General features: G+C 41.7%; 1 protein-coding gene across 2 annotated transcripts in view; it reads left to right on the top strand.

The window, feature by feature from the left end:
• sema4c (sema domain, immunoglobulin domain (Ig), transmembrane domain (TM) and short cytoplasmic domain, (semaphorin) 4C) overlaps positions 1-23863 on the top strand; it is a 42151-nt gene that overhangs the window by 10985 nt on the left and 7303 nt on the right. For both annotated transcript variants that reach the window (XR_014570397.1, XM_083784411.1), the window contains exons 3-10: positions 7934-8032; positions 8302-8398; positions 10916-11035; positions 12625-12776; positions 16171-16346; positions 19503-19647; positions 21081-21294; positions 23544-23659. Coding sequence is in view for 1 of the 2 variants with exons in the window: in XM_083784411.1 (XP_083640537.1) it covers positions 7934-8032; positions 8302-8398; positions 10916-11035; positions 12625-12776; positions 16171-16346; positions 19503-19647; positions 21081-21294; positions 23544-23659 (1119 nt within the window). In the remaining variant the exon portion in view is untranslated. The remainder of the gene's footprint in view (positions 1-7933; positions 8033-8301; positions 8399-10915; positions 11036-12624; positions 12777-16170; positions 16347-19502; positions 19648-21080; positions 21295-23543; positions 23660-23863) is intronic.

Raw genomic sequence — 23863 nt, 5'->3', positions numbered from 1 at the left:
TTTGGACAAAATTCAAAATGGCGGAAAATCTATCATGGCGGAAATGGGCGTGGCCTATATGGGGAGATGCGTCATGACCCAAGGAATCCAGGGAAAAAATAATTTTGATTTTACGACCTACGGTTCAAGAGTTATAAGCCAAAAGGTAAAGTGGGCTGTTATAGCGCCACCATGAGGCCGACCGATAAAATTTTAGGGTTAAATAATTTTAGGGATAATGTTGAATTATCCCTAAAAGTTTTGTAACTATAGTAATTACAGTCTCCGACGAACAAATACTTTTATGTGAATTTTTGCCTTTTCCCATTCATGTCAATGGGGAAATTTAATTCACTAATAAATTCATATCAATTAAACTATACAACATTTCTCTTAACAAAATACAAGCACACGATTCCCGATTTTTCCGGTCAATTTGACATATGGCTCAAGTGCGTACAGTGTACAGTGTGGGAGGTATAAAGCGTCAAAATAAAGACTACTAATAAAGACCACACTAACAAATAACACTAGAAAATTCGCAATTTTAAAAAATTGCAGAGTGTGGTTGCCGCAGTGGCTTACATATGCCCCTCCCACTAGTATTGCCAGCCAATTACAATTTCAAGTCACGCCTTAGATCATGCGTAAGTCATTCGGAGGGGATTTGACCCCCGAAATTCATGTTTTTGCGACAAACGGTTACATTTCTCGCGTTTGCGGCGCCCCCTATGGATGAAAATGGAATTGCTTTTAGAACTTGGTTGATTGAACCACCCCGGACATGTGATTGAAATTTGGGATGGATTGGACATTCCGTTCGTGATTTATGGCATTTTTTGTGATATAGGCCCCTCCTACTAACTTCGGAAGACGATTACGGCCGAACGATACGCACTTTCAAAATTCTGCGGCTCAGTTTTAATTGGATGGGTCCAGAGATCACGTGTGCCGATTTCTGTGAGATTCGGACGAAATCTGTAGGAGGAAAAGCAAAAAGTGTGTTTTGGACAAAATTCAAAATGGCGGAAAATCTATCATGGCGGAAATGGGCGTGGCCTATATGGGGAGATGCGTCATGACCCAAGGAATCCAGGGGAAAAATCATTTTGATTTTACGACCTACGGTTCAAGAGTTATAGGCCAAAAGGTAAAGTGGGCTGTTATAGCGCCACCATGAGGCCGACCGATAAAATTTTAGGGTTAAATAATTTTAGTGATAATGTTGAAATATCCCTAAAAGTTTTGTAACTATAGTGATTACAGTCTCCGAGGAACAAATACTTTTATGTGAATTTTTGCCTTTTCCCATTCATGTCAATGGGGAAATTTAATTCACTAATAAATTCATATCAATTAAACTATACAACATTTCTCTTAACAAAATACACGCACACGATTCCCGATTTTTCCGGTCAATTTGACATATGGCTCAAGTGCGTACAGCGTACAGTGTGGGAGGTATAAAGCGTCAAAATAAAGACTACTCCAGTGAAAAAAAAATAATAATAATAATAAAGTGTCACAGTTACAAGAGTCTGGTTGCCCATTCGGGCAACCACACTAACTAGAAAATTCGCAATTTAAAAAAATTGCAGAGTGTGGTTGCCGCAGTGTCTTACATATGCCCCTCCCACTAGTATTGCCAGCCAATTACAATTTCAAGTCACGCCTTAGATCATGCGTAAGTAATTCGGAGGGGATTTAACCCCCGAAATTCATGTTTTTGCGACAAACGGTTACATTTCTCGCATTTGCGGCGCCCCCTATGGATGAAAATGGAATTGCTTTTAGAACTTGGTTGATTGAACCACCCCGGACATGTGATTGAAATTTGGGATGGATTGGACATTCCGTTCGTGATTTATGGCATTTTTTGTGATATAGGCCCCTCCTACTAACTTCGGAAGACGATTACGGCCGAACGATACGCACTTTCAAAATTCTGCGGCTCAGTTTTAATTGGATGGGTCCAGAGATCACGTGTGCCGATTTCTGTGAGATTTGGACAAAATCTGTAGGAGGAAAAGCAAAAAGTGTGTTTTGGACAAAATTCAAAATGGCGGAAAATCTATCATGGCGGAAATGGGCGTGGCCTATATGGGGAGATGCGTCATGACCCAAGGAATCCAGGGAAAAAATAATTTTGATTTTACGACCTACGGTTCAAGAGTTATAAGCCAAAAGGTAAAGTGGGCTGTTATAGCGCCACCATGAGGCCGACCGATAAAATTTTAGGGTTAAATAATTTTAGGGATAATGTTGAATTATCCCTAAAAGTTTTGTAACTATAGTGATTACAGTCTCCGAGGAACAAATACTTTTATGTGAATTTTTGCCTTTTCCCATTCATGTCAATGGGGAAATTTAATTCACTAATAAATTCATATCAATTAAACTATACAACATTTCTCTTAACAAAATACAAGCACACGATTCCCGATTTTTCCGGTCAATTTGACATATGGCTCAAGTGCGTACAGCGTACAGTGTGGGAGGTATAAAGCGTCAAAATAAAGACTACTCCTGTGAAAAAATAACTAGAAAGAGGCAATTCCGGGAAATTGCAAAGTGTGGTTGCCCACATCGCACCCGTCGAAAATGGAATCGCTTTTGGCTCTGCGTTGATTAAGCCACCCTCAACATGTGATTCAGATTTGGGATGGATCGGACATTCCGTGCGTGAATTGTGGCGTGTTTTGTAAAGTAGGCCCCTCCCACTAACTTCGGAAGACGATTACGGCCGAACGATACAGAAGATCTAAATTCTGACTGTGCTGTTTTAATCGGATAGGTCCGGAGATCATGTGTACCGATTTTTGTGAAATTTGGACAAAATCTGTAGGAGGAGGAGCAAAAAGTGTGTTTTGAACAAAATTCAAAATGGCGGGAAATCTATCTAGACGCAAATGGGCGGGGCCTAGATGGGGAGATGCGTCATGACCCAAGGAATCCATGGAAAAAAACATTTTGATTTTACGACCTACGGTTCAAGAGTTATACCCAAAAATGTAAAGTTGGCTGTTATAGCGCCACCATGAGGCCGACCGATATAGTTCTAAGGTAATTAATTTTAGTAATTATTATGAATCTCTCCTCCAATTCTTGTAAGTATAGCCCTTACGGTCTCAGAGGAAAAAATATTTGAAAGTGAGTTTTTGCATTTCCCCATTCATGTCTATGGGGAAATTTAATGCACTAATTAATTCATATCAATTAAACTATCCAACAAATGTCTTATCCCAATACACGCACACGATTCCCGATGTAGCCCGTCGTTTTGACATATGGCTCGAGTGCGTGCGACAAAAACTGTGGGAGGTATAACGGGACAAAATAAAGTTTATCTATAATAAGAACACGTAAAGAATAATAAAAGGTCACAAAAACAATAGTATGGTTGCCTTCAGGCAACCACACTAATAATAAGTATAAAGTGTCACAGTTACAAGAGTCTGGTTGCCCATTCGGGCAACCACACTAACTAGAAAATTCGCAATTTAAAAAAATTGCAGAGTGTGGTTGCCGCAGTGGCTTACATATGCCCCTCCCACTAGTATTGCCAGCCAATTACAATTTCAAGTCACGCCTTAGATCATGCGTAAGTAATTCGGAGGGGATTTAACCCCCGAAATTCATGTTTTTGCGACAAACGGTTACATTTCTCGCATTTGCGGCGCCCACTATGGATGAAAATGGAATTGCTTTTAGAACTTGGTTGATTGAACCACCCCGGACATGTGATTGAAATGTGGGATGGATTGGACATTCCGTTCGTGATTTATGGCATTTTTTGTGATATAGGCCCCTCCTACTAACTTCGGAAGACGATTACGGCCGAACGATACGCACTTTCAAAATTCTGCGGCTCAGTTTTAATTGGATGGGTCCAGAGATCACGTGTGCCGATTTCTGTGAGATTTGGACAAAATCTGTAGGAGGAAAAGCAAAAAGTGTGTTTTGGACAAAATTCAAAATGGCGGAAAATCTATCATGGCGGAAATGGGCGTGGCCTATATGGGGAGATGCGTCATGACCCAAGGAATCCAGGGAAAAAATAATTTTGATTTTACGACCTACGGTTCAAGAGTTATAAGCCAAAAGGTAAAGTGGGCTGTTATAGCGCCACCATGAGGCCGACCGATAAAATTTTAGGGTTAAATAATTTTAGGGATAATGTTGAATTATCCCTAAAAGTTTTGTAACTGTAGTGATTACAGTCTCCGACGAACAAATACTTTTATGTGAATTTTTGCCTTTTCCCATTCATGTCAATGGGGACATTTAATTCACTAATAAATTCATATCAATTAAACTATACAACATTTCTCTTAACAAAATACAAGCACACGATTCCCGATTTTTCCGGTCAATTTGACATATGGCTCAAGTGCGTACAGCGTACAGTGTGGGAGGTATAAAGCGTCAAAATAAAGACTACTCCAGTGAAAAAAAAATAATAATAACTAGAAAGCAGTTCCTGTAGAAACTGCGTGGGCTCGCGTAAAATGCTTTGTATAAAGTTATTGCCGTGTCAAGTTTGAAACTCGGGGACCGGAGTAATGGTGTTACCATTGGTGGTCTAAGTCCATAATCAAAATTTCTGGACTGTAACATATTGTAAAGAAAAGTAGAAAATGTATTAAAGCTGAAGTAAAAGTTAAAAAAGTATGAACATTTGTAAAAACTATAGTTTAAGCATAAATAACTGCATAAAGCGGAAATAAAGTATGTGGAAGTAGTATGATGCCCAAAAAGGGGCAGAATAAAGTAAGTAAAGTATTACTGTCTACTAATGATTTGTAATGTATGAATAATGCTTTACAATGTATTCTTGATGAATCAAGAAAAGGTAAAAAAGAAAAAAAACAGTCAATCCAATGGAGTATACATATAAAAGCATTCATGAGCTTAACAGAAATAGCATACTTTTACATGTAAATAGAAGGTTCAAATAGCATATAGGCCTATCTTTAAAAGCATAAACACAATGATTATTGATAATGGTCTAAGATATTTCTTAAAAAAAATATTAAGATAAAAAATATTAAGTTCTTTATTATTATTTTTTTCCTTTTAAGTTTAAAAAAAAGTTAAAGTTTAAATTTTTTAATGTTTTTCATTTTTTTTAATTTTTTAATTTTTTAATCATGCTAATGCTAACATGCTAATGCTAACATGCTAACATGCTAATGCTAACATGCTAACATGCTAATGCTATCATGCTAACATGCTAATGTTAACATGCTAATGCTATCATGCTAATGCTAACATGCTAATGCTAACATGCTAATGCTAACATGCTAACATGCTAACATGCTAATGCTAACATGCTAATGCTATCATGCTAACATGCTAATGCTAACATGCTAACATGCTAACATGCTAACATGCTAACATGCTAATGCTAACATGCTAATGCTATCATGCTAACATGCTCATGCTAACATGCTAATGCTAACATGCTAACATGCTAATGATAACATGCTAATGATAACATGCTAATGCTATCATGCTAACATGCTAATGCTAACATGCTAACATGCTAATGCTAACATGCTAACATGCAAATGCTAACATGCTAACATGCTAATGCTATCATGCTAACATGCTAATGTTAACATGCTAATGCTAACATGCTAACATGCTAATGCTAACATGCTAATGCTAACATGCTAATGCTATCATGCTAACATGCTAACATGCTAATGTCAACATGCTAATGCTAACATGCTAACATGCTAATGCTATCATGCTAACATGCTAATGCTATCATGCTAATGCTAACATGCTAACATGCTAATGCTAACATGCTAATTTTTAAGTTTTCATTTTTTTCATTTTTTTCAATTTTTTTCAATTTTTTCATTTTTTTTAATTTTTTTTATTTTTTTTATTTTTTTTATTTTTTTTTAAAGTTTTTTTATTTTTTTTTTATTTTTTTGAAAATATTTTTTTATAAACGTGTGTGTGTGTGTGTGTGTGCGTGCGTGCGTGCGTGCGTGCGTGCACTTGCGAGAGCTGTGTAAAGGCCAGCCAATAGGAAGACAGGGTGTGTGTGTGCGTGCGTGCATGCGTGCGTGCGTGCTCTTGCGAGAGCTGTGTAAAGGCCATCCAATTGCACAAATAGCAGACCTACAAGCCCACAAGGTATCGCAGAGCAACTCATTGAGATCTTGTAACTTTAATTTCAGCCCTGTAATTAAGCTCTTATAATGTCTCAGCTGTGGAAGTGTAAAAGACAAACAAGTGGCGCGCAACTTGAAGGTCTTGATCTTGAATGGTCTTGAATGGGGGGAAACTATGCCCGAACAAATTGCTCTATCGCAAAAAGTAAAAGTCGAATGCAAATAATTTCTTCGCTGTGAGTGGCCTGAGATATTGAGGTACACCATGTGCGATTGTGGTGTTGGTACGATCGAAAATGTGGTTATAAGAGCGAGTTAAGAATTGTCATCGCGATAATTTCCTCGTAAGATTTCTACAATGGATGTCAATGAGCAGCTTGACTGTATTTGTGTCACTTAAAAGGCCGTAGTTCACATTCTGTATGTCTCTGTGTTTTGGTGGTCACATTGTGTGAAAGAGGACATGTGTGGCTACAAAATGACCAAAGGACATGCGTGTAAAGTGAATATTTTGGCCGGGACGGCAATTTGTTTGGTAAATTTTCAAGGAAAGATTTTCTGTTTGTACACTCTAGTGAAAGAAGCCCTGCACTCTAAGTTGGCACTAATTAGGCGAAACGGCCTGCGATTGAACTGAGATTTCGGAAAAACCGTTTAACGTATTCGAATACGGTTTGAACCACGAAAAAGTCCAGAGTCGTGTGAGCTTTCTAAAGTTTAAATCACGTTTCTACGACAAAGTATGCCAGAGTAATGAGGCTGCAAAAGTGAGGTTGATTTAGAGATAAATCCCATACATTGTCAATGGGAGGAAAAAACTATAAATAAAGTTAAATATTTTAAAAAGTATAAACTTTTTCAAAACAACTTTTTCACCAATTAAAGTTCAAAGATAGATGAACATTATAAAGTTTGAATGAAGTTTCAAAGTGAAAGTATGACGGAGTAATAAGAGCTCAAAAAAGTTAACTGTGAAAAATGGGACCTTTCTTCCATCGACTCTCACTATAAAGAATGTAAAAAAAAGTTAAAAAGTTAAAAAGTATAAAAAGTATAAAACTTTGTAAAAAAAAAAAAACAAGCAACCATCACTGCAAAGAGCCGAACAGTTTGAACTTTGAACTAAATTTCTAGTATAAAGTATGCGGAAGTAGTTAGGTGCCAAAAAAAAGGGTGGAATAAAGAAGAATAAATAAATATAGGCTGGCAATAACTATTGTGTGCTCGCTGTGGCGAGCCCACAATAATAATAAAGTGTCACAGTTACAAGAGTCTGGTTGCCCATTCGGGCAACCACACTAATTAATAGACAGGATACCATTGATATGGTTGACTGTACGCCATTTTCTTTTCAGATGTTTCCCATGAGTTTTCTATCATCTTATTACATATAGTATGCAGTGTCACTGAGCAGTATGGGTGGGAGAGGGTTAAGGGATTTCTTTCTCTTTTTTGTATAAGTATTCCATATCATAATGTTTGTAATAATTTATAATCTGTTCAATAAAAACATATTTGACAAAAAAAAGAAAAAATAACATTCATACTTGGACTACAAGAGGATAAATTCTATAAAAAATGGGAAAAGTGGAATCTCTTCTCTCAGCCTAGCGATATTGCAATAGGATTTAATTGAATGTTTTTTTTGTAATATGAAAAATGCAGCCTTTTTTCTTTTACTTTTTGTCCTTTTCTTTTCCTTCCGTATAGTCTTGTTTGTTGTTTTTCTTGTCTGTAAATAAATAAAAATTAAGTGAAAAAAAAACAAAAAAAAAACAAACAATGTATGTGCAATTAAATATTAATCTCTCTCTCTCTATTGACAGACGGAGTGTTTCAACTACATCCGTTTCCTGCAGAGCTACAACCATACACACCTGTACACCTGTGGCACCTATGCCTTCCAGCCCAAATGCACTTATGTGGTGAGTGCGTGCGCATATACTCGTGACTAATGCTACAGAAGAGCATGGTGAGAGCTGAGACTGTGTTACAAATAGAGCTCACAGCTGTATCCTCACACACACTGACTGACCACCTGTGTGTGTGTGTGTGTGTGTGTGTGTGTGTGTGTGTGTGTGTGTGTGTGTGTGTGTGTGTGTGTGTGTGTGTGTGTGTGTGTGTGTGTGTGTGTGTGTGTGTGTGTGTGTGTGTGCGTGCGTGCGTGTGCGCGTGCGCGTGCGCGTGTGTGCAGAACGCAGACTATTTTGTGCTCAACAATGGCGCCCTAGAGGATGGGAAGGGCAAGTGTCCCTATGATCCTGCCAAAGGTCACACTGGGTTAATAGTGGGTAAGTGGCCATCCTTTTCTGTCTGCGTGCAATGTGTCTGAGTCTGTCTTCACCTTTGCGTATGAACTGTGAATGGTTGACTCGTTGATGTGGTTGATTTATGTTGGATCAGGTTTTTGTTTACACACAGTAATGCTGGTGTATACCTCCTGCACATTTATTCTAAGGCTTTATTTAATTGTGATATTCTTAAATCACAATGAAGGAAAAAAAAAAGTTTTCCAACTGTAATACTGTACTTTTCATAGAATCATTTTCTACACAATTTCTTACTCTGTGCCACTGTTTAAAATGACGCTTAAAGGGACACTTCACCCTTTTTGCAAAAAAATATATGTTAATGACGTTTAGAAGCTTTAGAACACTTTCCTGGGGGGCTTTATGTATGTAATATGTGGTTTTAGATATTTTAGATTGTAGCAGTGAGCCTGTTGTCTCTGATGTCATGGACACTGGTCTCACTACCTTCCTGGACTACAATTCCCATAATTCTTTGGTGCACTGCTCCTGCTTGTGGATAGGGGGAGAGCTGTCTTACTGAGACAACATGTAGTCCAGGAAGGAAGTGAGCCCAGTGTCCATGACATCAGAGACAACAGGCTCACTGCTACAATCTAAAATATCTAAAACCACATATTACACACATAAATACCCCCAGGAAAGTGTTCTAAAGCTTCTAAACGTCATTAACATATATTTTATTGCAAAAAGGGTGAAGTGTCCCTTTAACATTTTTTGCAGTTTGTATAAGGCGAGGCCAGTTCATTTGCGCAGCACATTTCATATACAAAGGCTATTCAATGAAATATTCCCACAGTCATGCATCATTAAGAACATTCATCAGATTCTTCACAGCACCTGATTCTAGTCCTTTCCCAGGCTGCAAACCAGTGAGCAAATAAATGAAACTAAATAGCACATGTTTTAACTGGGTAATAATAATAATAATAGGTTCATACATCCATTCCATTTATTGTCTATTGTTTTATTCAGTGATGCAGTGATAACAGTAGTTGGTCGTATCGCACCTTTATACTCGCTTAACCCATTCTGAACGGGGACCCATTTTGGTGTTAGCATCGTGTCGTGCTTTAGCTATTTAAAAATAGCAGATCTACGAGCTCGTAGCGCGCCACCGAGTGGCGCGCTACGAGCTTGTAGGTCTGCTATTTTTGAAAAATCGAAGAACGACTGACATTTTTTAGAATCGGATCTCAGGTCAGAATGGGTTCATCAGAGCAGTGTGTGTCCAGTGGAAACCTCGTATGAATCTGATCTCGGGTCAGAATGGGTTAATTACTGCCGTTTATCTGGCATATAGGGCAGCAACTAGTCTCTGAAGCCAGACTTTATGTCTTCCACAAACTAGGCGGCAACAAAGGATTTCCACTGCTGTCTGTTCAAGGCCAGCGCCTTGATTGTACCCCAGGTGTGATGCAGGGTCTTCTGTGCCAAAAAGTCTACACTCTAGGAGAAAATAACCAATATAAAAATGTGTCTGAGAATACTTCACGACATCAAACTATTCAGTATTTTAGCTGTGACGTGAGCGCCCCCTCCTGAGATACTTCCGGGTCCTACTTTTGTGTCGCTTTTGTGTCCCCATGGAGTTATACTGTGGCGCTCCGTCGGACTAAATCTGAGACGACCACAAAAGTCTAATTTTACCGCTTTCCTCGCAACAACAAAGCTGCACTGCTCTCCAAAATCTGGCTGTGACAGGCCGTCTGCCCCACATGGAATACTATCGCCATTTTATTTGATTGTGTCAACTAAATCCTTAGTTGACACAGTTGCAAACTAGATTCAACATACTCAAGCCTGCACACATTGTAAATATCCCCCGAAATATTTTACCGAGCAAATGGACTGTTGCCACCTTCAATAATAATGATAATAATAGTCTTTATTGTCTCCACATCATATATTTTTGTTGTCATTGACACTAATAATTCCACTCGAGTTGGAAGCATTAAGACCCATTTTAACCCTCTATGGCTTCCTTTCTGAAAAATAACGTCAATTTAAAAAGATTCACGCGTTTAGATATTCAATTTACAATGGGATGCGGACGGGAGCTGGTGCCACTTGGACCCGGACGTAACGTAGCACTACAAAATGACGTCGGACTTAAATACTGAATTCATCTGTCGCCTGTATGCCATTCATACAGGTTGATGCCTGTATGCCATTCATACAGGTTGATGCCTGTATGCCATTCATACAGGTTGATGCCTGTATGCCATTCATACAGGTTGATGCCTGTATGCCATTCATACAGGTTGATGCCTGTATGCCATTCATACAGGTTGATGCCTGTATGCCATTCATGCCATTCATGCCATGCTTGTATTTGTGGTGAAACGTCTGAATTCAACGTTGATGCGCGTCAATCACACTGCGACACATTGTGAGCTTGTAGATTGTTTTTTATCTCCACACACAATACCACATACAATACAGTACCTTCAATCGGTCTCTCTGTATCTCCCTCTCCCTCTCTCTCTGTCTGTCCAGATAAGGAGCTGTACTCTGCCACACTCAACAATTTCCTGGGTACGGAGCCTGTGATCCTAAGGAACCTCGGACAACAACACTACAGCATGAAGAGTGAATACCTGCCCACGTGGATCAATGGTAAGACAAGGGGACAGGGGAAGGGGAGAGAGGAAAGAAGGGGACAAGGGGACAGGGGAAGGGGAGAGAGGAAAGAAGGGATGATGAGAGAAATAGAGAGGGACAGGAAAGAAGTAGGGGAGTGGGAGGGAGTGAAGGGGTGGGAGAAAGGGAACGGAGAAAAGGGAAAGACTGGAATGACGAGGAAGGAGAGAGATTGAGACCTACAGTATAAGGAGGAACGATGGCGATTCAGAAAGAGGGATGGAGGACAGGGTGACTGAGTAAAGGGAGAGAGAGAGAGAGAGAGAGAGAAGCTGGAGAAGGAGGAGGGAGGAGGAACAGTAGACCGAAAGATGGAGAGAATGGAAGAGGAGAGGAGAGAAGGGGCAGGAGGAATTAACTCGATAAAAGAGAACAAGAGAACTCAATAAAGACAACGATAAAATCTCTAAGAAGGGATGATGGAGACAAGAAGGGTGTGTGTGTGTGTGTGTGTGTGTGTGTGTGTGTGTGTGTGTGTGTGTGTGTGTGTGTGTGTGTGTGTGTGTGTGTGTGTGTGCGTGTGCGTGTGCGCGTGCGTGCGCGCGCGCGCGTGCGTACGCATACATACATACATGAAGATGGAGTGCTAAAGAGCAAGAAATGACACAAACGAACGAGAGTAGGAAATGAGGCGGACTGAGGTAGGAAGATGACGAAAATATCATTATCAGGTGCGGGGAGGTGGAGCGAGGGAATAAGTCAGAAAAGGAGAAGAAGTGAAAGAGGATGAAATGTCTGTAACACGTCCTAATGTTGAGATGATAATGAGAGAGACGGGGATGATGATGATGAAAGAACAAAGTCAGGTCATAGTAGTGAGCCAAAGAAATATTAGAGACTGAGAGAGAGTTGAGAAATTAAATATACTAGGGTTTGAAAGAATCCCTAGGAGACAGACCCACAAAGCCTGCTGAGAGAGAGAGAGATAATACAGAGAGAGAGAGAGAGATACAGAGAGGATGAGAGAATAGGAAATTGATGTTTAATCAGACCAGTGTGTGTCCAGTGGAAACCTCGTATGAATCTGATCTCAGGTCAGAATGGGATAAAAGAGACCTTGAGGAAAGAGGAAAATATATGTAAAGAGTCAAGACTCACAATAAAGACTAAGAGGCAAAGATGGATGGATGGATGGAAACTAGAAGAGATAGAGATAGGGTGAAATCAGGTGTAAGAGTGGAGGAGCAGGCCAGGCACACTGCTAATGGAGACATGCAGATAGAGAGAAAGAGCAGGCAATAAGCGAGACGAGGGGAGGATGGTGGAGAAGACAAAAGATAATTAGGGAGAGATGATTGGAAAAAGGGAGTAGCACCTGTGTGTGTGTGTGTGTGTGTGTGTGTGTGTGTGTGTGTGTGTGTGTGTGTGTATTAGGATTTTATTGTCTTTGCCTCTCTTTTTCGCTCTCACTCTATATCTTTCTTTGGATATGATTTATGTTTTTAATATGCTGTGTGTTTATTATTTTTCTTTGTGTGTGTGTGTGTGTGTGTGTGTTGTGTGTGTGTTCTGTGTGTGTGTGTGTGTGTGTTCTGTGTGTGTGTGTGTGTGTTCTGTGTGTCCAGAGCCTGACTTCGTAGGTTCTGCGCTGGTGCGGGAGAGTGGAGGCAGCAAGGAGGGGGATGACGATAAGATCTACTTCTTCTTCAGCGAGCGAGCTGTGGAGCTGGACTGTGACACAGAGCTCACGGTAGCCCGGGTGGCTCGAGTCTGCAAGGTACAGGAGCCTCCGTCTCACACGCGCACACACACACACACACACACACACATACTATACTGTCTATACATTTGTGTAGATCATCATCATCATGTAGATTATGATTCTCTTATCCCATTCTGACCTGAGATCAGATTCATACGAGGTTTCCACTGGACACACACTGGTCTGATTAACCCATTCTGACCTGAGATCAGATTCTAAAAATGTCAGTGGTTCTTCGATTTTTTCAAAAATAGCAGACCTACAAGCTCATATCTCGGTGGCGCGATATGAGCTTGTAGATCTGCTATTTTTCAATAGCTAAAGCATAACATGATGCCAACACCAAAATGGGTGCCCGCCCAGAATGGGTTATACCAGTGAGTATACAACTGTTAGTAGCAAGGATTTATTCCCCCATATCTTCCTGGGTGCACATTGTCTCCTCCAAAAAGCACTTCAGCTGTTGACGGTTATGGAATTTGCTGTAGCAGGGATAAAAAAACAAAAGGCCAGGCCCCACTGTGCTATCATCCTATCACATTCAACTCGATGGGGGGGTCGCATTTCAAGACTTCTACTTTTTCAACAGACTGGGTAGAAAATGAAATGTATGCGTGCCTACTAGTGGCACAGCTGGTGCACGTGTCTCATGAGGACCAGCGTCCGACTCCCATCATGTCCCCCCCGGCCTCTCTGCCCTCGGTTTCCTGTCTCTCTCTACACTCTCCTGTTTGAATAATAAGTATTTTTTTCCACCCTTCAAATATTAAAGGTATATTCAGTGATTTCACTCAAAAAACCTTAGGTTTTGTTTTTGGCTGTGGGACCCAGCCTTTCGTCCAATCAGGATAGAGAGTCAAAAACGAAACCTAAGGTTTTTTTGACCCCCAGGGGTTAACTGGGGACAGGGAGGAACTCCTTATATGGCCAGCACACTCTATAGTAGGGAGGATTATCACAACAAAACAAAACAATAAGTGATATTTGAATTAAGTGAAATCACTGAATATACCTTTAACAAAATCGGCGCCGGGATTTCTTTCAAAATAGCAGCTCGCAGGGTGCTGCGCAGATATGGCAGCTTTTACTCTGAAACCCCCCCCCCCCCTTCCGTTCCGCACAAGAACCGGGAGGAATAATGTTGTTTGCTTACTTCGCTATGATTGCGATAAAGTCGCTGAATAATCCCTCACGTTCATATTTTGAACGAGGGGCATGTTGAAGTCAGAAATTAAGAGCTTAGTATATCCATCTGGTCAAAACCACGGAGATCTCCCTAGATTAGGAGATACGAGGCATTCTTTCTGAGCCGTAAACAGGGAGGTAAACGCCAACGCGCATGCACAAACAGCAAGGAGTATTGTCACGGGGCAACCCGTGCCCTATAGACACTAGAAGACTCCACAATGTGAAACTGAACATTACAAACGCACACTGCACAGCTGCTCCCATTAATTGACTGTCATTAAGCTCCTTGGAGGTGTGGCTATGTGTAGCATCATATACTGTACTACTTATCGGTGTTGCCTAATGCTATCATAATTGTTTTGTGTTTGATGTGATGCCTTGGAAAACATTCAGACTCTAAATGTGTAATTGTATAGTTGGTCTAACTCATGGGTCATGGTTTACCTTGTTTGAGTAGATTGGTCCAATTACTAATCATTGTGGGTGGGGTCTCACCTGGTATATAAGGGAGGCTTGTGGAAATGTTTGGGAGATTGCTCAGTTGGCTTGAGACAGCAAAGAGACAACACCAAGGGAGAGCTGCCAGGGTCTTCAGGAAAGGCATAGCCTGTTTTCAGTGTCTTTAGTTCTTGGTTTGTTGTTTTTGTCTTTGTTAGTTATCAAGTGTTTATTTGTTACTTTTGGTTTTTGAAAGTGTATTGTGGCCAGTATCATTCGTGCAGTATTTTGTTTTGCCTCAGACCCAGGCTGTGACAATCCGTCATATGGGCTGTTCATCAGTTTTGGAGGTAAATAAATACAACAAAAGATGTACCTTCTTGGACTGCGTCTATTCTTGGAGCCTTGGCCGTTCGGGCAACTTTACAAGTATGATGCAGAAGGAGAGGCCAACCCCCCCCCCCCCCCCCCCCTCCCCAAAAAAAAGAAAATAAATCTGAATATTTTTCTCTCGTTATCAATGAAAATGTGCTAGGACGTACAGTACACGTCCTCGCAATCCATCAGTTGGATTAGCTATGACGTTTCCACACGTCCTATGGTCTAAAAATGAGTTAATGAATATAATATCATGAATATAATAATATTCATCGGTGAACATCGAACAGAAAAAGGATGGTGCCAGTTCAGGAACATTATGATAATTCAATCACGCCCACTGAGATTATTACGCCACAGGATTCAAACATTCTAACATTCTTTATGAACTTGGAAGGATACAAAAAGGCATTGTCCCCGCTGGGTGATGCTCAGTGGCCAGCAGGAAAAAAGACTGCAGTCATGCAGAACTGCTCCCAGGCATAATAAGAGGATGAGTGTGAAGCAAACGTTGTTTCCGAATAAAAGGTAGAGAATATTACTCATTTGTTTTCCTCCCACATTTTCCCCCTGCGGGACCAGGGATTCACACACTTTGATGTGTACTGTGTATGTAAACACACTGCGTAAGGCCCTTTGGCCGTCGAGCACCTCTTCTTTAGCTGGCAGCTTTTCGAGTGCAGCTTTCTTTCTGTAAGTAAGGCTGAAATACGGTATCTTCCAACTCCTCGCCCTCGGCGTTGTTGAGAACAAACTAAGCTCCCTGCAATATCAGGAGATTGCAATAACATGTCCTTGTCCTTAAGCCTGAATTATACTTGCTTGCACGCCAGTGTTGCGCAGCGAAATTAGATTTACAAGCTCACAGTGTATCGTGCTAAGTATAACTTAGGCTTCACACACTACTTCTACCTGTAATCGGCAAATACAGATGGCATATCCTTTGCTATACTGTCTCGGTGTTACTGTACATGCAATTAATGCTGTCTGCTGTTTAATAATCAACTATCTGAATGTACCACCCTCTGTATTGTTTTATATGTGAGACATGTACCATGTTCGTGTGTTAATTTGAGATGTCACTGCACCATTTGCCAAAGCAAATTCCTTGTGGACAATAAGATGTTGCATAAAAATCATGAAAGCTAGTGCTTTGTTTTTTTTTTACGAGGTTTTTCAGTCAACACAGAACCACAATAGTGGACAACTAGCCCCAAGCCAGAGGACCGAGTTCCATGTCCCAATGTTTATCCTGCTCAAGTGCCCTCGAGCAAACGCTGAGCCCCGAGCCCTTAAGAGGCACCATTATAGTCCTGACCTTGCAGTCGGTCTCTCGCACGGAGAGCGGCCTTCGGTGACGACGGTCATACATAATTAACCTCCTCTATCCTTCCTTTCCGCTCAGGGTGATTTGGGCGGCACCAGGACCCTACAGAAGAAATGGACGACGTTCCAGAAAGCCCGTCTGGTGTGCTCGCTCCCTGAGCGTCACGTCACCTTCAACAGCCTCCGGGCTGTGTTCACCCTGCCAGGGCAGGACTGGAGAGGGACCACCTTCTACGGCATCTTCCATGCACAGTGGTGAGTCAGAGCACTGTTTCTGACCTGAGATCAGATTCACACGAGGTTTCCACTGGACAACACACTGGTCTGATGAACCCATTCTGACCTGAGATCAGATTCTAAAAAAATGTCAGTCGTTCTTCGATTTTTCAAAAAATAGCAGACCTACAAGCTCGTATCGCGCGTATGGCGCGATACGAGCTTGTAGATCTGCTATTTTTCAATAGCTAAAGCACGACATGATGCCGACACCAAAATGGGTGCCCGGTCAGAATGGGTTAATATTCTATACGAAAACCAAAAGTTAATGGGCAAAAGTATCATGTATTAACATAATTAAGCAACTGACTGAAACTAACACCGCAGAGGCTGTAATATAAGCTAACATACATAAATAATACAAATACTTATTTTTATTAATAATTATACATTGCGGGATGATTACGCAAACTACATTTATTTATTGCTTAGTTGTATTTCACTATTCTTATGACGCCTGGATTAAAGGTCTACTGTATCTTAATTGAAAAACTAAAGCTAACAAAATCACAATGACAAAAATACTAGTAAAAATGACATACTTCAAACATTATTTCTGGTCCTGATTCAATAACATATTTTGTTATTAGTGTTAGTTAGGGTATAATGATTCCATGGACTTCATAATTTATACATGCTCACATCAAGCTGTACTGAATACAAGATGGATTTTATGTCTCAATATGAGACCATTCGAAACCATATTATCACGATGCAGGGCAAATTAGTTATATTTCTAGTTTACTAAATAGAATCAGATCAGTCATAACAGATTATGTTTTAAACCATTCTGACCGGGCACCCATTTTGGTGTTAGCATCATGTTATGCTTTAGCTATTGAAAAATAGCAGATCTACAAGCTCATATCGCGCCACCGAGTGGCGCAATACGATCATTCATGTTGTTATTATTATGATTTTTGACTTAAAATAAAAAACATTTGATAACAAAAAAATAATAATATTATAGGTCTCTGTGTGCACAGCTTGCACGGATGCACTTTGGTGGCTTGAAGAGAGCAGAAATGGCAGAGAAGGAATAGCACGGGGGGTTAGTTTGATGAAATTTGGCAGTTGGGAGACTTGTCTCTATAGCGGGCAACGCCCTTTCATATGAACCGCTTTGTGTTCAGATATTATATCACAAAGGGAATCGTCTTTTGAACTGGAGCCTTTTAATTCTGTTTCTACATCTCCCACTGTCAGTATAAAAAGCTGAATCCCTGTTTATCCTCTCTGGATGATGTGCTGTAGGGAATCCTTAACCCATTCTGACCTGAGATCAGATTCATACGAGGTTTCCGCCGGACACACACTGGTCTAATGAACCCATTCTGACCTGAGATCAGATTCTAAAAATGTCAGTCGTTCTTCGATTTTTCAAAAAATAGCAGACCTACAAGCTCGTATCGCGCCACTCGGTGGCGCGATATGAGCTTGTAGATCTGCTATTTTTCAATAGCTAAAGCATAACATGATGCCGACACCAAAATGGGTGCCCGTTCAGAATGGGTTAAAGCCTCTAGCTTTGCTGCAGATAGCACTGGGGATAATTGGACCTTATGTAAATTACTACTTGGAAGTTCAGCTCAGCAGTCTGAGCAAACAGTTGAGTGTTTTACACATCAGAAGATGACAGGCACTGCAGTGCTCTTGTGTGACATGCTTTTGGTGTGGGTGTTATCACGTTCTCAGTGCCCCATCTCAGAAATCTACTTCACAAGACCAAATCAAATCATTTTAATGAATGTGACCTTTTCCTTTCTCCTCTTACCAGAGGAAGTTCTGTCACAAGGTGTAAGAAAAAAAGGGGGAAAAAGTTTATTTAGTTAATACAGCTTAATTCAAGCTAGATTTAATGTTGTTTCCAAGTGTAGGATGCCTGCAGATGAAAATGTAATGGACCTAATGGACGTTCCTGCAAATAATCACATTAAGATAATGAACTAAGGAACGTTTGTCAGCTGCTGAGTACTGTACGTCGTCTTTCTGCTGTCCTGTTCAGAAAGTTTATTGCTTGTGCATCAAATTGTCTTAAGCTACACAAACAGCAGATACAGCCTTCTGTCCTGCAGTTTAATCGGAGATGGCTGACGTAATTATCTTTCCGGACAGTATTTCTTAACCACTTAAACCCCGGTAGCCGTACTGTCGGGAAAGCTTTCTATTGCTGAAAATAGAAGATCGGCTATTTTCAGCCAAAGCTTTCCTCACTAAAAACAGAAAATACACTCGTATAGAGCTTGGAAGGACTCCGCTCAACCATATCGGGTAACATTAGCCAACTAGCTTTCATGTTCACTGACACTGCTGGCTTAACCCATTCTGACCTGAGATCAGATTCACACGATGTTTCCACTGGACACACACTGGTCTGATGAACCCATTCTGACCTGAGATCAGATTCTAAAAATGTCAGTAGTTTTTCGATTTTTCAAAAAATAGCAGACCTACAAGCTCGTATCGCGCCACTCGGTGCCGCAATATGAGCTTGTAGATCTGCTATTTTTCAATAGGGTTAACCCATTCTGACCGGGCACCCATTTTGGTGTCGGCATCATGTTATGCTTTAGCTATTGAAAAATAGCAGATCTACAAGCTCATATCGCGCCACCGAGTGGCGCGATACGAGCTTGTAGGTCTGCTATTTTTTGAAAAAAATCGAAGAACGACTGACATTTTTTTAGAATCTGATCTCAGGTCAGAATGGGTTCATCAGACCAGTGTGTGTCCGGCGGAAACCTCGTATGAATCTGATCTCGGGTCAGAATGGGTTTTAATTCCCACCCACAAATGCGGGTCCAATAGGCTCTATGCACAGCAGCCATAACATTGGACCTTACCAATCATACCAATGAGGGCTCTGTTCCATGCTGGTCAAACAGAGCCATGCAGGTACTGATATTGTGCATGTCGTCTCACTGGAAACACTCTGCTACACCAGTGGTTCCTTCGATCAGGTGTAACGCTGCAAGTTATGGGGGGGGGTCTTTGATATAAAAAAAGTTTGAGAACCACCACTACACTAAATATCTACACTAAGTATCAAGCAAGAAGATATTTTCGTAGCAACGTACAGCTGACAGACACTAAAGGTTAATTATCTGCTTCTTGTGTTCTTGTGTTTGTCCCCAGGGGTGATGTGGACGTGTCTGCAGTGTGTCAGTACCAGATCGGGGAGGTGAAGAAGGTGTTTGACGGGCCTTTTAAGGAGTACAGAGAGGCCTCCCAGAAATGGGCAAGATACAGCGGCAACATCCCCAGCCCGCGGCCTGGAGCGGTAAGAGATGGATGGATGGATGAAGAGAGGGAGGGAGAGGCAAGAGGGCAAGAGAGAGAGAGGGTGAAAGTGAGAAAAGGAGATCGGTGTAGAACTCAGGATTGAACGGGGTGGGGCGAATGAGGGAAAGAGCGAGAGAGGGATGGTATGAAATGGAGAAGGAGAAATTATGGGGAAATGAGGGAGGGGAGCCATGAGAGGGAGATAGACAGAGGGAGAGAGAGAGACAGATGAGGGATGAAGTAGAGATGCACGGAAATCACATATTCCCTGCTTAGTCGTCCCTTTTATTTGTGAAATATTTTTATATTAATAATATTAATTAATATATTTAAGCCAATATTGAAAAAAAGAAAAGAAAAATGCTGGTAAAAACACATTACAGCCGATGTGATCCAATCAGATACAAAATACTCCCTCGCCTCGAAATGTAACAAGGAATAAGAACAATGCTGGTAATGGACAGAACAAGTTGCAGAAGAGGAGCAGACACGATACACAGAGGGAAGAACCTGGCGGATAGAGGAGAATGAGGGATGAATACGGTATTAGGCGAGAGCGGATAAGGGGATAAATGCATGAAAAGTAAAATAACTGGGCTGCATGAAAGCTGTATAAGAAAGAATAAGAGGAATGAATAGATGGATAACACTTAATGAAACAAGAGCCAGGCGTTGATAGATCGTATGTGAAAGAGGACAGAGCGATAGATTGGATTGATAATAAGTGAGACAAAGAGGGGGTGAGGTAGGGAAGGAAGGATAGCTGAGTGGAGGAAATGGTTGATATACTGTATAGAAAATAATGGAGAGAGAGAGAGAGAGAGGGATGGTAGGGAAGGGATGTATGATCATACAGAAGGGAGGAAAAGAACCAGGATGAGGGGAGGATGAGGGGTGGGCAAGAAGAAATTAATAAAGGAAATTATGTAGACAGGGTGATAGAACGATTACTTGGAATGGTAGGGGTGAGAAGTAGTGGAATAAAAGGGGGTGCATTGAGGGCCAGGGGTCGGGAGAGAAGAGAGGAAGTGCAGGCTCAACAAGAGGGGAAGAAGTTGGACTTCTATAGATGGACTAAATAATGCAAAAGAGAGGAGGAGAAGATGATGAAGAAGAAGAAGAAAAGGGGATGTGGAGCGAGGAGGACAAAACTACAATGCAGTAGTCTCCCTCATCCCTCCTTTTAATTATTCCATTCTTCCTCTCCCTCCCCTGCTCTCATTCTTTACCTCTCTCACACTCCCCTTCGCTCTTTTCCCCCCACCAATTTCCGGACTCTCTTTCTGCCTCCCTCGTTTCTCCTGGCCTCCTTCAACTCTGCTTAATTTCTTTGCTCCTGTTCTCGATTTCTCCTCCTCTATCTCTCACCTCCACTCTCCTCCTGTCCTCCTTTCCCCCTCTCCCCTCTCCTCCTGCCCTCATCCACTTCAGTGCATCACCAACTGGCACAGGGAGAACGGCTACAACAGCTCACTGCAGCTTCCTGACGCTACACTGAACTTCGCCAAGAAACACCCTCTGATGGAGGAGAAGGTGGTGGGGCGCCCCCTGCTGCTCACCAAGGGCATCAACTTCACCCGGCTGGCAGTGGACCGTGTCAGCGCTCTGGACCAGCGCTCGTACAACATGCTCTTTATCGGCACCGGTAAGGGTTTCATTTATTACATACATATAAGTTACCTTGAGGACGACGAAGCGGTGAAGTCGAAACGTCAGTCACCCCTGCAAAATAATACATTAAGTGCAGACCATTCGATTGCTCGAGCATTTTATTTGGATAGTCTCTTCTGAAGTGCATTTACCTGTTTTGAGCTGTGAAACGGAGTAATGTATGTCACACATTTTGTTCGCCATTGCTGAAAACGAACTTGGGCTGAAACACAGTACCAGACACCCCAAATGAAAGACAATTAGCCAAGCGGCTCAAGTACAGGCCTGGCTTAATGCACAGGCTTTTAGGGGCTGCAGCCCTGGGCAGTTGGCACCAAGCTCTGGTGCTATTGCTAGCAACAGCGCCGAAAGGCTGTCCTAGGACTGCTGAAGTAGCGCTAAAACGATGCCGGCAGCACCCAAGCAAAATGTTTTTGTCGGAAAGGGAAGGAATGTGAGGCATTTGTTGACGAAATTAGTCCTCAGACATCTGGATGGGCATCAGTTTTGTGCCATTCTGGGATTACAATCTCTCACACATCCAAGGAGACGTGTATGTATGCATCTTCATTAATCTTTTCTGTCTGTAGCCGGCTAGCCGCAGGGCCCATATGCACATCATTCTCTACTTTGGCACAAATACGGGATGAATCGGCCCACATGCCCCCTCCCCTGGAACCTTAATCCATGTAGACCTGAGGCCAATTCAGAATCAAAGATTTGAGTTAAAAACGTTAGCTCTGAAAGAATACATATTCAAAGATTTGTGCCACACGAAAAAAGAACAGATCCACAAGCTTGTAACGTGGCACTCGGTGCTGCGCTGTGAGCTTGTAGATCTGCCAAAAGGGGTTCCCGTCCTGAATGGGTTAATCCTAGCTATCAGAGTAAATAAGCGGCAGGCTGACAGTGGATTTGCGGAGTGTCTGTATTTAAATGCAGGCCGCCTCATGAATGGTGAGGCGGCATGCATTGCTTACCATTCAGCTCAGGGCACAGTGAAGGCTTCTGTGGGGGACTGTCAGTGTGACAGCAGCAAGACTCTGGGCTTCTCCACCTGCCAGCACGACATAAGCACACACACACACACACACACACATGCACGGACGGGCACACGCACGCAGGCGCGCACAATTGCACACATAAACAATTATAGCTTAACCACATACACACAGTCATTCAGTAAGTCGGCCAGGCACAGTCATCCCTGCGTGCCGAGCTTCATAGCACAAGCTCAACAGGGCCCTTGGCATGCAAACACTCAGTCTGCCAATTGGGCTGCAGGGCTTGATTAGCTATTAACTGCAGTGAGGCGACAGCTTAGGAAAGAGAGAGCGTTGGAAGAGAGAGAGAGACTGAGACATGGAGAGGGTTAGAGTGAGGAAGAGAGAAAGAGAGAGGGATGTACTGTTATTAAAAAAAGAAAAGAAAAAAAAAAGGAAAAAAAGAAATATATATATATATATATATATACCTATACAGTATATACATATACACACACACATATATATATATATATATATATATATATATATACAGTATATATGTATATGTATAATGTGTGTATATATATATATATATATATATATATATATATTTATTTATTTATTTTTCCTTTCCTTTAAAAAAAAATAACAGTACATCCCTCTCTCTTTCTCTCTTCCTCACTCTAACCCTCTCCATGAGCCAGAGAGGGCTATATATGAGCCAGAGAGAGCCAGAGAGGACTAGAGTACTTGTTGAGGATGCTTTTAGCTGACACTGGTTGCTAAGAGTGAGAGGCAAGTGAGATGATAGTCCTGTGTGTGTGTGTGTGTGTGTGTGTGTGTGTGTGTGTGTGTGTGTGTGTGTGTGTGTGTGTGTGTGTGTGTGTGTGTGTGTGTGTGTGTGTGTGTGTGTGTGTGTGTGTGTGCTCACACGCACATGCTCACATGTGCACTCATGCATTTGTATTCCCTCCTCTATTCGTGTCAGCTACAGGTTGACTGTCCCACTGCTGTGAGGGTGAGGGGGCAGAGCACACGCACGCATGCTCTTGCACGCACACACACGCGCACACACACACACACACACACACACACACACACACACACACACACACACACACACGTATCAAGGTCACCCCACTAGCATGTGCCTCAATCCCCTTTGATTGCAGGTCCTCCAACCTTGATCACAATACCCATTACCCAACCTGAAAAGAACACCACATCTCATTCTCCTCTCCTCTCTTTCCTTATTCAGCTGAGGGCTGGCTACAGAGGGTGGTTATCTTGAAGGAGGAGGCCCACGTCATCGAGGAGATCCAGCTGTTTGAGACAGCCCAGCCCGTGGACAGTCTCACCATCTCCCACAGCAAGGTACCAAAAATGAGAAACTGAAAGAGTATCTTTGTTTGACTTTCAGAGCGGAGTACAGGTCTTCTCAGATCCACTTGGGTATTACACATAATGATGAACGGAGCGGTATTAAACAGAAGGAAGGAGAATCTGAACCGACCCGAATGCTATTGATAATACAACACGGCCAGACCTGCATTGTTGGGTATTTTCAGTTTGGGTAGA

Source organism: Protomyctophum parallelum (genome assembly GCF_964188405.1).
Source record: "Protomyctophum parallelum genome assembly, chromosome: 15".
Classification (NCBI taxonomy): domain Eukaryota; kingdom Metazoa; phylum Chordata; class Actinopteri; order Myctophiformes; family Myctophidae; genus Protomyctophum; species Protomyctophum parallelum.
The sequence above is the reverse complement of the archived record's forward strand: the minus strand, read 5'-3'. Positions and strand labels throughout refer to the sequence as shown.